Raw genomic sequence first — 13,744 nt, 5'->3', positions numbered from 1 at the left:
GGTAACTTGATTGTGCTGAAAGCACATTTAAGTGAGCCACAAAACATTTAAAACAGGTGAAGTCCTTTTTGTCACACCCTATGCTAAATGAACACAAACAGGTAAACCTGCTGGCATATACTGGGTAACGATAAAATATAGAGCTGACTGACAAGCCTTCACTCATTATTTAAAAGGGAAAAGCTAACAATTAAACGTACAGATATATTATTTAAATCAGCTTTTGTAAATATCACCAAGTGAATGTAATAATAATAATAATAATAATAATAATAATAATAATAATAATAATAATAATAATAATAATAATATACATTCCTTCACAGCCATTCTTTATGGTCTTCACTCCAATATACCATCACTATTATTTTCAATTAACTGCTGGTATCACCGACTGTCTAAACCGGGGTATGTCTATTACGTTTGTAGGGGTATTTTTTAAAATTGAAACCGATTTTCTAATAACACAAATGCGCGTTAATAATAAGAAAGCTGGTTGATGCGACAAATGTCTCAAGACGCTATAACCACAAGCACCATTGGAAATAACCGTAAGCATTTTATGGGTCAATTACTGCGAAGGTTGGAGTGTCCCTTTTCTGACGGGGGTGGGCTGTTCCACACAGCAGCGTACAACACCAGTGGAGCTGGCACAGTTTTCAAGGCAGCCTGAGAGCAAGTTTGGGTTTCAGTGAAATCCGCCGCGCTGGGTCTTTTTTTGTGTGGAAACTGTACAGAGTTACACCCAGTAAATACAAATGGACGGTTTTCTGATTATTTTAGCAGTCCTGCTCATTGCAAAACCAGGTAGGCATTTTAATAATAATAATAATTAAAAAACAAAACAAAACCAAAATAAAAAAAGAAGTACTTGACTTCTTTATACACTTGCATCAACATCAGTGTGAAAGAGTTTATTTGTGCAGTTTTTAGGTTGAGTGTGTGTGTGTGTGTGTGTGTGTGTGTGTGTGTGTGTGTGTATATATATATATATATGTATATGTGTGTGTGTATATATATGTATATATATTGCTGCTGCATGACATTGGCGAGAATATATTATTACCTCTGTCAAACCACCACGGTCGTGCGCTTCAGAAGATGCGCTGTTCTGTGTTATTTGTTCTTGTGTATCGTATTTTAAGTGTGTGTAAAACTTTGCATATGTTACCAAATAACAGATAGCGTAATGTTAAATAAAGCATGTTACAAATAATGCTCAGCTGTTAGTGCCACACCAGCCTTTAAAATCGCATGAACACGAATACTGAAGTCAAGACGTGGCTGTACACAATTGGAGAGCATCCGTACATCTTTAGTTGCTTGAGCATCATATGTGTAATAAATATTTGCAAAGCATTGCACGATTTAAAGAACAGTCCATCTGGGACTCAGTGCCGTTGTTGTATACTTTATTTCTCCAATATATACAGTCTTGACCGAATAGTAAGTCTGAAAATTCAATAAATAGTAAAAAATGCATTTAAAATGTATTTGTTAATAACTACGTAGTGTACGCAAACCGTATTGTATTTATACAGTTGTTAGCAATGCTTGATGCTGCAATTCCCCTCAGAACTTTTTTTTCTTTTCTTTTGTTTTGTAATTATTATTATTTGCATATTTCTACAAGGTAATGTAATTACACAGATAACATTGAACACAATATAAACCTTTCCAGCATTGTGGCAGCGCACGTTGAAGAATTCTTAATTATTGTTTACTGCGTATTGAAAAGCGCTTTCAATCTTGATACAAGACCTAAAGTGTACAGTACTCTGTATTAGTCAGCCATGGTAACATCCTTCCCAAGTGAATTTTTTGGAAAAGGCACGGGGGATTGTATTTTGTTTTTTTGTTTTTTTAATTCTGGCATCACCTCCTCAGGGAAATGAAACCGATTACTCAGACAAGCAGCAATTTTAGACGGCACAATTATTGTACGACGTATGAGCAAACTGTATTAATTCAACAACAACCAATAACGACAAAAGCATGATTATTAAAAACAATAGGCCCTGTTATTCCAACAAAGTGAAATGTGTCATACGTTGATATGTCTGATTGTTTTTTTTTTTTTTTATTATTATTATTTTAGTTTTAGGGTTTGGAATGGATCCCGAGTTACACATTGATATTATCACCGAACTGGACTTGATGAATGCAACCATTGGAGTAACCCAAGTAGCGGGACAACATAACAATAGCAAATCGTTTTTGTTTCAAGGTAATCGACGTTACTTCTTTACAATTCTGCTGAGGCAGTGTGGATTTTATAATGTACAGCAAAACCGAGCTTGAAGCTGTTTCTTTGTTGTTGTAACTATTTATTTCAAAACGAACCCTTAAGGTTTGATCTAATAATATTTTACAGGGCGTTTGACATAAGACTTTGTAATGTGCCTCCCAAAGTGCTAAAGCCTGGGGAGTGTTTTCCCCCTCTGATCCCCAGGGAAATGAACACTGCATTTGTAAGGTGTATTACAGATGTCTGGATGGTAGGTAATGAATATAAAAAATGAATTGGTTAATTTTGTATAAGCTTACTCCTCACGTGGTTACTTCAAGACTGTATAGTGTAACAACAGCATGTTTCATGTGTTCCAGTGAGGAATCAGACACTGATTTGGGTAAAGCCAGGTTTGTGCACTCAGGGAAAAGTGATTCTGCTTCCAAGGTATGATTTATGGCATTCATTTACAACCTAAAACAGCTTTATACAGTGTAATTAAAAATAAGATTGCATGCAGGATAGCTAAGTGAGATATGGTATCTATCTCTCCAAATGCAATATGGCATGACAAAGAAAACTAAGGAGAAGAAACAAGCGTACAAATGTGAGTTGGCAGGTTTGCAAATGGAGATTTATTTTTTAACTGACTGATGTACTGTATGGACAATCGACTTACCAAGGTTAGGCTGGGGTCAGTGCTTTATCTATCGATATTAAACATTTATACCAAAAAATATGTTCTGGGTCTGCAGTTCATGATATCTGTGGTTAGAAATCCTTTTAGTTCTGCTTGCTGTAGCCTACAGGAGAGAGAAAGCAACCTGCACAAGGTGATGTTATTTTTGGTTGCAAACCAAGACACTCCTATGAGTGCTATCTGATAATTACTTCACATTTAATTTGTCCCTTGCAGCAGCTGCTTACAGGTTTTCTGCTTCACGTATACTTAAAATGTATTACTGATATTATAACGTCATGAATATTTCATGTAGAAATGAGTGCTTAATCTCCAGGAATTGTGGATGGTTATTTATTTATTTATTTATTTTTTGTAAGTGTAGGAGCTTGATCCAGATATCATATTATTAGCTTTTGGGTAATAGTGTTTCAAGATTATTCAGGATCATAGCACCAGAACAAATGCTAAATTTCAGTACCGTAGGCGAAGACTATATGTTTTTTTTTTTTTTTTTTACTTAATTCTTTTATGCAATTTATGAAGCAGAAAACAAGTGAAATGCTATTTATGATTTTAATTCTAAATACATTTTTCCTACTGTGAATTATTTAGCACCCTTTAAAAATGTATTTCAGCATCTTAAACTCCCTCATACTGTATGACAGACTGTGATTGAAACCTGACATGAAGCCTGAAATAAGTGACACTTCCTTGTAGTGCAATTCAATTCTCACATTACATAACACTCTCTGTGCCACCTTGACACTGCTATGTATGCTGGGTTAAAAACCATGATTTTCAAAGAGGAACAATAGGAATTACACTCACATGAGCATTGAAATGATTCCAGATTCTTCTCCTGTGAATCTTTTTCTTTCTTTGATTCAACCCCCCAAAGGTTCAATTTTTCATTTACTTGGGGGAACTACATTACTTGCATTGAATCGACTTTTAAATGTCTCTCTTGGCAGTGAACATTAAATTGTTTGCTAGAATAGTAAGTATGCATGCAAATAATAACCTAGGCAGAAATAACAATAGAGAATAAGAGAGACCACATAATTTGATATTAAATAGGTAGCACAGTGGAAATTGTACATGTTATAAAGTATTCCTTTACTTTGAGTTACATGCACAATTCATTTTTTAACTTGGAGTACATTGGAGACATAAAGTAAGCTGCATCGGAAAGGGGGCCTGCATGGGTTACAGTGTAGTAGCAGGACAATGGGATCTTCATTCACCCTGAAATACCAAGGCTTACACCTCAAGGTGTGGCAGTGAGCTTCTTCTCCCAGCAAATGTCAGCTTCAACATACTGACTCAACCCAAACTACCACATGCTACGATATCAATTGCTCTACTTGATGATTTAAAAAAGGCACTTTTGAAGGTCCTTGAAGTAAGTGATGTGCAGCTGCTATTTAAAACCTTAAAAACTTTCGTCTTGTATCTCATACCATGTTTCCATGAACCACATGACCCGGATACATGCTCGAGTTGCCCCCCCAAACCTCTGTTTCCATGTTTTTAAATGACTCGAGTTGGCTCCCAATTCAGACGGGAGCCTGAATTATCTGGTCTTACTTCACTCCTCGGGCTGGCCTGAATTCTAAAGTCTGAATTCGGGCTGGGAGGAAATTACATCACTAAATGTCTATCAGAAATGTTGTAGGGGACGGGAACATACCGTATAACGTGACATTTTGGCTGGATTTGCTGTCTTGGGGGATTTTGACGGTTTTTGAATTGCAGTTTTTCATAGCACTGTCACAAAGAAAAATGCAACGCAGTTTTGCATTTATACTTTTAATTCCAAAAAGAGTCAAATAAATGTTTACTTAATGAAATCTGTCTGCTAAAACAGTATCTCATTTACAGTAACTCGTTAAAACTATAGCACCTACAATGTCACTGCAGCAAGGCCTTCTAATCAGTTAGACTAGCAGGCATTGGTAAAATCAGCGCTGTTTTATACAGTGCAGAACTCATTTTGTTTATCGTTTTGTTTTGTTTATGGACTTTGTGATACCTGCACGATGGGTGTCTAGTAATATCTACAACGTATCAACAATAACAGTCAACCATTTTGTCACAGACTTTCTAACTGGCACAAACAATTTAGGCTGTTAATTAAACCCTTGTAAAAAAAAAAAAGAACATGAAAAATGCTTAACATAAAAAAGAACAGTCCTACTACAGTAGCAGGTGCAGTTTACAGTGCCTCTGGGTTTCTGATCGCATCAGATCAATTCCATTTTTTTTTTAATCCTTTGATGGAAATGTCTGGTCTACTTTTTATGTTCTCACCTCCACTTTGACATCTGACACATTATTTCCCTTGTCCGGCACTTCTTTCCCTGTTCTGCATACCAGTCTGCCAGAGGTATATGTACTCCGTGAAACACATGCGAAAGAATATCTAGATGGATTTATCTTTTAAATCATTGAAAATTTGACTGTAATACCGTCTGCAGTGAATGCACGTCTTGACTTTTAACTCGCAAGTATTTCCTGCACAAGTCACGAGATAACACAGGGAAAAGCATGGAAACGCTTCCTGTTTCACCAACTCAAGTTGTCCAGCAACTCAAGTTCTAGGAGAATTCAGGCCAATTCGAGCACACTTGGGTCTACTCGAGTTTGCTAGCCATGGAAACGAGGTATCAGTAATACCCAGATCTGTTAACCAATGCTTGTGGGACTTGGTCTGGCAGCACTGTAGCAAGACTGGAGAACATTACTCATTTCCCATATCAATCTGCTAGCTAATTAACCAGAATCATAACTAATTTCCGATGGTTTATTTGCTTAAAATTGCCAATTGTTTCAAGACAGTTTTTTATTTTGTGCTTTTTTATTTTAATGGGTTGGGAATAAAGGTTAGTGGATGCAGCTGGTTTATTTATTATTATTATTATTATTATTATTATTATTATTATTATTATTATTATTATTATTAATAATAATAATTTAGATTCATTATACAAAACCCCTGTACCAAACTGCTGATTCAACTTAACAATGCACAATTTAAGATTACTGTCTGTCTTAACATGTGTTGTTCGGCACTAGAACTGAAATCATGTTTACCAGATCTAGTCAAGATAATATTAAACATCTGGGCCAGCCATCATTGGAAGCCCCTACAGTGGTTTTGTACTGTTTGCTGTTTTTATTAAGACACAGATATTACCCTCTTAAAGAGTGTTCTCTGACCACATTGCCACTTGCTGTTTCTTTTAGGTAATAATGTATCATAAACATTAGCGTTATTGCCTCAGCCAACAGCACAATACAGTGGGGACACATGGGGCATAGATTTTCAAATGAAAGACCATTTCAGATCCAAAGACTGACAGTTCAGGAGGGAGAGGGAGGAGGGTATTAGCATCCCAGGCACGTTGGCTGTCACTGAACTCTCTGCAAGGGATGCTATCAAACTTTTCATATTTTATTCATGAGTTGTGAGCTGTTCTGGTGAAGCATGTGAAGCATAACTCTGAAGCATTACCAGGATGTGCAGTAATCATAAAAAATATTTACACTCACTTTATAATTCTTAACAAGTTTTGTTTTCCTGTCTTCAAGCCATGTCCCCTTTTTTAATGGGCAAGGTAACTGCTAACTCCAAATAAAGTTACAATCTCTTCCTCGCTGTTAATTTCAAGGTCTTAGAAAAGGTCAGATTTTCTCCTTCAACCAAATGTTGATTAAAAAGAGAATAGTGAACCATATGTTAACGAAGTTGTAATTAAATGAGTGCTTAATAGCAATAGCCTCAGAACATTTTCAAATTGTGCAGCAATCATACTTTGAACACCTTTTAAACATATTTTAAAACTGCTATTGAAATCCCTTTAGTTTCATGACCGAAATCATTTTCTCAAGCATGCACCTACTTTACTACAATGTTATTTTAATAGCTAAATGAATAACCTGTAGACTATCCTTGATTATCAAATATTTATTAAAATCAAGAACATCATACAGTACAAACTTATAAGATATGGAACTTGTCAGCGACAGGGTGTGCAAATTCACCCCAGCGTGTTTAAAATGAACCTATGCCATATAACTATTCGAAGATCTCAAGATATCCTTACATGTGATTACTTGTTAAGTGTTTCCAATCGCTTGTCCGATCCCTGCATGTGAGCGCAGTTATTGGGTCGTCAACTAGAGGAACCACAACCTGGCACCCAATAAAACAAGTATTTTATTTTGTTAGAAATAACTTTGGGTTTTGTAGTCTACAGCTCTTACACATGTTTACAATAGTAAAAGCATGGCGAAGTGTAATAAAGCATGGTGAAAACATAGTAAAGCATGGGTAAGCATTGTAAAGCCTAGGGAGGTATGGCAAAGCTTATTAAAAAAATAAAACATGGCAAACCATGGTAAACTTTGGTAACGCAATCTAACCATCAGAGAAGCATGAGTACACTGCACAATTACTGTGCACATGTATTGGGGTAAAGTTTTATAAGAGAAAGGTTTTAAAAGCAGGCAAAGTTATGTGTTTGCAGTAGTTGTCCCTCTTGCAAGGCATCCTTTTTACTTTCAGGTTTTATGTCAATTATAAAGAAAATCAATTACCAGACTGCTTACATCCCCCCATTAAATCAGTGACCAGTCGTGGTACAGTTTCATAGTTATGTTGTCTTAGAGGGAGATGCTGCATAATATTCCAACGCCTATGCATTATAAACCTCAAACTATTCCCTTCAGTTTGCATTTGTTTAAAACAGTTAAAAGGTGTAGCTCTCTCATGTTAGTTGTGACCTTTCAACTTTGCCCAACAGCTGTGTAATATAGTAGCCACAGCTGGAGCTAACAAAAGGTCACAATGCAATGATTTTTCATGTACCGCAGAATACAGTATGGCCTTCAATTCTCTAAGCAATGTCAAAGCCAGTTACAGATCTCTGCAATACATTTCTGTATTGGCAACAGAACCACTCAGCTGGAAAACATGATACAAGTCGAGGAAATGCGCTAAATATGTTACTGTGGTTCAGCGGCAGGTGAAGCGCCATACAATAATACAGTACATGCTGAATATGTGAAATGTTGACATAGGAATGTGACATTGTACAAATTAGTCTTCAGGCTGATTTGATAGATGTATTACAGACAAGCCCCTGCAAATGTCTATTTGTGCTAGAGCTCCATCAATTGTTTTTTTAACACTCCAAAACAAAAATGTTGCTGATATAAAGTTTTTTTCTTGGTATATGATATGATTTATAAGGTAGTTTATTCACGGCAAATGCTACGCTAACATTTTACGTTTGTTCTTTGAAACAGAATTAGAAATAAGTATCAATGCTGTTTAAAATGTCCCTTTTTACTTGATACTTGATTCCATTTTTCTAAATAGCATGTAAGAGCATTCGACCCCTGCTTATACAGCCAAGTTCATTGGGAGCAATAGAGCTAAATGCTGTGATACATTAGCAGGGAATGGCATCACATCATTGAAGTGTCTGCGTGCATAGGTCAGAAAACACACATCCCTCAAAAATGGAAAACTGACAGGCTAAACAAATATATACCAGCCATCCTTAACAGTCTGATTGATTGTATTTTTAAAAGTGGGAGATAATGCCAGTCATGTTATACACCCTGGTAAAGATGGAATCAGCCTCTGGAGTGATTCATGTTATGTTGTTAAGAAGATTTGTATCTTGTCAGAAAATTAAACTGATACCACTTGCATTCAGCTGTTCTATTTACCAGTAATGGATAGCAAAATCTAAATAACTAGTACACTACTACTTAAAATAACAAATAGACAAAAGTGGAACAGACCTCCGCCTATGACACACACTGTTAAAAACCCCCACTTCTGAACACATTTACAGTACAAGAGACTCACTGAGGTGTAGACTGATGTAAGTAGCAGCATAAATTAGATTTTGCCATGAATACAGGATCTGTTATAAAAGCTCTTACTCAGACAATAGCCTGCTGCAGGGTTTGTAATCAATGACACTTCATGTTGTGATGTAGTAGTAAAAGTAGAGAGACCCTTAACTTATGCCTGCTGTTGTGTTCAGATGTAGTAGATGATTATATTTAGTTAAATTTAGCTGCAAATTGAATTTTAGATACAAAGTAGGACTATATATGTAATGTCGCCCAATTGATCAAAAGCGCTCTATACCTCAATGGAATGCAGAAAGCGTGTTTCAGTATGTGTAAGGCAAATTCAAAAAAAAAAATAGTTGATTAAAATGGGTAGTAAAAAATACAACACAATGCTGTCATGACATAGACCAGTATTTGCATGCACACACTACAGCTCGGAAAGGATCCAACAAGTACCAGCCTATTCTCATATACCCAACTGTCTCACTCAGATACAGTACATAAGACATAATGACAAGGGATAGACACCAATATAGTGCAAAGTACATGCAGTCAGATCTCTGTCACCCTTATTTAACCTGTCACCTTACAATAGCAACACCAGGTGACAGATAACTGATTATAGACTGTATTTGGTATAGAAATATGTCACTTTATCTCCAGCCTGGAACAACCCGAGAGTCCTTTTGCAAATATTAGAACTTCAGGATCGCTAAAAAAACAAAATGGAAAGCCAAGCAGGTTGAATGTTTCACTCATATTTAATAACTCATCAGCTAATTACCTAATGATGCATGTCATTTAATGAACATATAGCATTTAGAATCATACGAGGCACCACACAGAATTCCTTTCAACTGCAAAGTCAATTCAAAACAGTGACATCACAATCGGCCACTTAACAGTATTATCTTCCTTTTCCCTCTTCAATAAAAATCACAATGGTGAAATGACACTGTATTTATGATGGTGAAATGAGACTGTATATGAAACTGTATGTAACTAGAAGTTTCTTATTGCTTTGGTACTGACATTTGTTGCTGCTGAATTGCATATAAAAACTAAAGTGACCTATAAGTGGCAGCTGCATTGCAGTCATGTTTAGAACCTGTCTTGGGACAGTAATATAATGTATGCCAAAAACAAAAAGAGACAATTCTGAAGGGAACCTCATGACATGCAGTAACCATAGAGGCAAAGAATGTTATGCATTATATATAGATTTATTCCTGCATGTCGGAATATATTCTGCTACATAAAACACCCTTGTAGGTTGCAGAATTTCTGTGTTGTATTCTCTTCTGCTGTAATTCTCTTCTTTCTAGAGTCTGTTTGCAGATACATGAACTAATTAATTTTTATATATACAGTATGGAACGACATCATGAACCCACTTGCAATCGTCCAATAAGTTGCCATTTACTAAAAAGACTCTTGGTACTGATGGAGAGACAGACTTAGGGAAGCAGTGACAAATACAAGAAAGTTGGCAGAAAAGAAAGGTTTCCAGGGGAACAGTCCAAATAGCATTTCATTGAAGCATGATGCATTGGCTCTCCCTCTAACTTTTTGTATTGTTTTTATTGACTTGAAACATGAAAGGTACAGTAACCACCAATCCAGTACCACTGTCTGGAAACCACCTTGGGAATTTCTTTGTCTCAATGCTACGATTTCTTATACTGATGGATATCTGTTCTTCATTTAATATTGTACTCTCTCTATGGTTGATCAGTTTGAAATAGCTGTGAAGGTGGGTGCCCTTTTAGTAAGAGAATCTGTATCCAAGACCACAACTGGGAAATCAAGCTGTTTGTCACGTACATTTCTGAGCAATAACAAACTTTCCCAAAAGTCAATTTTAATCAGTCTACTTGCAATGTATGCTGACTCAAAAAAATAATTCAATCTGTGGACTGAAATTGAAATGTTCTGTCAGTTTGTAATTTTGTTTTTGTTTTCAATTCAAGCGATGTGAATGTTTTATTCATCCTCTTACCGACCCTCTCTTGATTTTCTAAATTGTTTTTGTTTTTTATTATGCAGTCTTTCTTTTTCAGTAAAAATGTCAGCCACAAAAAAGTGTTCAATCGCTGCTTAATGGGGTGTATTACGTTTGTTTTAGGTAAATGATAGTAGACTTAATTAATTTGTTGAATAAGATAAAAAGGTGAAGTATTTTGGTTGAGAAAGCTCTGCGTAACATTAAGATCAAAGAACACAGACCTTGGAATTCAAGTCATTAATTGAAAGGAACAAGAACATTCAGAAAGAAAAATTGGTAGGCTTTGAATCTACAGAGTCAACACTTCACAGTCTTATTCAAAGACACTTTAAAAAATGTGAAAAACTGGAGGACGAGGATTCCATTTTCTAAAGCATAGAATTTCCTGGATTTCAAGATTATGCTGAGTGATAAAAGAAAGATTTAAAAAAAAAAGTTATTTGTAAATAATTCATAATTACATAGAATTGTGGCTATAATGTATGAAGCATGGTGCATTGATTGAATGACCTTTGGGGTCTTGCTTGAGGCTCAGGAAACCTTTGTAGCTCACAACATGTAATTACAATATTGGAGCTTGGTAAATGGTTGCAAATAGAATAGCAGTATTTTACAGTTGAAGAATATATATTATCCACATTAACATTATATCTAGCAATGTATTATATTTGTCAAGATATCAAGTTGTTTCAGAATGTTTTTACAGTATAATCTCATTCTACAATTTCTTAAGATAGTATGCAATTGTATTTTAATAAATCCAACTCTTTTATTTGAACGGAAGTTGTGAGGGTTCATAGGGAATCGCCATGCTCTTGCCCTGGTTATTTCTACAGCTCCTAATTTAATGAAAACCCATTAAACTGAAACAATATTTAAAATTAGGCATCAACGTGAGTCCTTTGAGTATGGCAGGGTGATCTTTTAAGGACTGCAGCTGCATCTGAAGAAAATGTCAAAAGCTGCAAGAAGAACTCGAAGCGAATTAGCATAATTCAAACCTGAAAATACAATCCCGGGAGCTCCAAACTGAACAATAAAATATGCAAACAATACGGTTACAAGAAAGTGGTGATTACCCATTCATGCTTGAAATACTGTAAGCCCCAGATTGAATTGTCTGAATACAATTGGAATGAGCCGAGTTAGGGGTTTAACCAAGGCAGTCTTGGATTACTGTTGCTGTATGTATTTAGTTAATTGCCTCACTGCTTTCTGCTAATAATTGCAACACATTTTTGTACGCACGAAAAACAAAAACAGGTGAAATGGGCTGTAAACTGACATTCCAATATCTCAGGTCCCTTTGGGTTTCCATCGATTCAGTTAAGCTGCGTTATAGTGTCAACTAGATTCATAATATTATTTGGGTGTCTGAAAATAGAACTGAAATCATACCATTTGGTTAAGCTCTTTGGGGGACACATATCAAGCGTTTGCAACGGCATTAAGGCCATAGCGCCTAGTTTACGATGGCCTTAAAATTGCCCTGCATGTAGCATGACACTTTTGGCAAGTTAAGGCCGAGTTAGCACCTCCAAAATGCGCTCCGCCTTGCAATATTTGTGATATTAAAATATCTCTGCTATTAAAATGAGATTTATGAAGCGGCAGAACAGCAACGCAAAGTAAGAAAGTCAGAAAGCAGCTGATAGGAAAGAGCGTTATGGCAGCAGTCATATAGGGGCCTGGAAAATTTACTGTATTTTTAAACCAAATTCACAAAAACTACATTTTTTAAAAAAAATAAATAAACCCACATTTTCTATATTTCTTATATTCTGCTGATGGAAGTTGCTTAAAATGTGTTATTATTGATAGTTCATCAAGAACATCACCCAAAAACCAAGGCTGAAACATTTAGCCATGTATTGAGTCAACTCTTTAAAAATGTACATTGTAACTCGATTCACTATTGAAACAATAATTTAAGATGTAACAAACCTCTGCTGGAAACAAGACGTTTAAAATGGTCTGTGTTGGCTGCAAAAAAAAAGTAACAAGCTGACAAAACAGATTTTTTTAAAAACAACCTTGAGTGACAAATTTAGCAACATTTTCGAGTTTTGTAAACCTTTAAAACGTCACATTAAAATGACGGTGTAATTTATAGCCTATTTTGCTGCCTCTAATCCCAAAATATTAAACACGGGAGAAATGTATATTTGGTTTTATCTGTCGTATAATAATCACATAATATAAGGTCAAATGACCTACCTATTGTTTAATTGAGGTAGCCCATTTGGAGGGGAGGTGCTGTTTTTCAGATTAGTCTGTTAATCTGTGCTACTGGTAGCCCATTTTGAGGGTTTCGGAACACCGGCACAGCGGAATTTTCTCATTTAAATGTGTGATCTTATGCCGTGCCTTATTAATTATGGGCCAGTTAATACATTTGAGATGGGGTAAAATTTGTGGCGCGGCAGAGCGCTGTTTTACACTCAATTTAGCGCTGCGTGGGTCGATCTTGATACGTGTCCCCCAATATGTACAGCTGAAGTGTTTTTTTTTATTTTTTACAATTTGGAAAAAGATGAAACCAAAAATAACTGTAGCATTATACGATATAGCCTTAGTTTTCAGTTACATCTATATTTTTTTATATTTATTTTTTTAACTTTCAGTCTATTGCACGGTGAGGTCTACTAGATAGATCAATCCCATGGGTAGCTACTGCCTTCCAATACACAAAGGACTTGTGGCCAATTATAGGTTTGCTTCTGTCTAAGACAACACTGCTCTCAACAGCATCTTCGCCACAAATGTAAACAGACGAGTAGTGCTTCTTTCTTTCTTTCTTTCTTTCTTTCTTTCTTTCTTTCTTTCTTTCTTTCTTCATTTTCATACTCTACTACTCTGGAGGCTGTTAATTTCTCTTTAAATTAGAGCAGATCCCCGGAGTGTATTTGATAAAACGACTCTTTCATGGAGAAGGCTTCAGGGTGTGCTCGAG

General features: G+C 35.8%; 1 protein-coding gene across 1 annotated transcript in view; it reads left to right on the top strand.

Moving 5' to 3' along the window:
* The first annotated feature begins 642 nt into the window (after positions 1–642).
* LOC117434546 (protein kinase C-binding protein NELL1-like) overlaps positions 643–13,744 on the top strand; it is a 113,605-nt gene continuing 100,503 nt past the window's right edge. The window contains exons 1-2 of the mRNA XM_059002953.1: positions 643–807; positions 2,099–2,227. Coding sequence (XP_058858936.1) covers positions 759–807; positions 2,099–2,227 — 178 coding nt within the window. The 5' untranslated portion in view covers positions 643–758. The remainder of the gene's footprint in view (positions 808–2,098; positions 2,228–13,744) is intronic.

This window comes from Acipenser ruthenus, chromosome 28 (assembly GCF_902713425.1).
Source record: "Acipenser ruthenus chromosome 28, fAciRut3.2 maternal haplotype, whole genome shotgun sequence".
NCBI classification, from domain to species: domain Eukaryota; kingdom Metazoa; phylum Chordata; class Actinopteri; order Acipenseriformes; family Acipenseridae; genus Acipenser; species Acipenser ruthenus.
The sequence above is the reverse complement of the archived record's forward strand: the minus strand, read 5'-3'. Positions and strand labels throughout refer to the sequence as shown.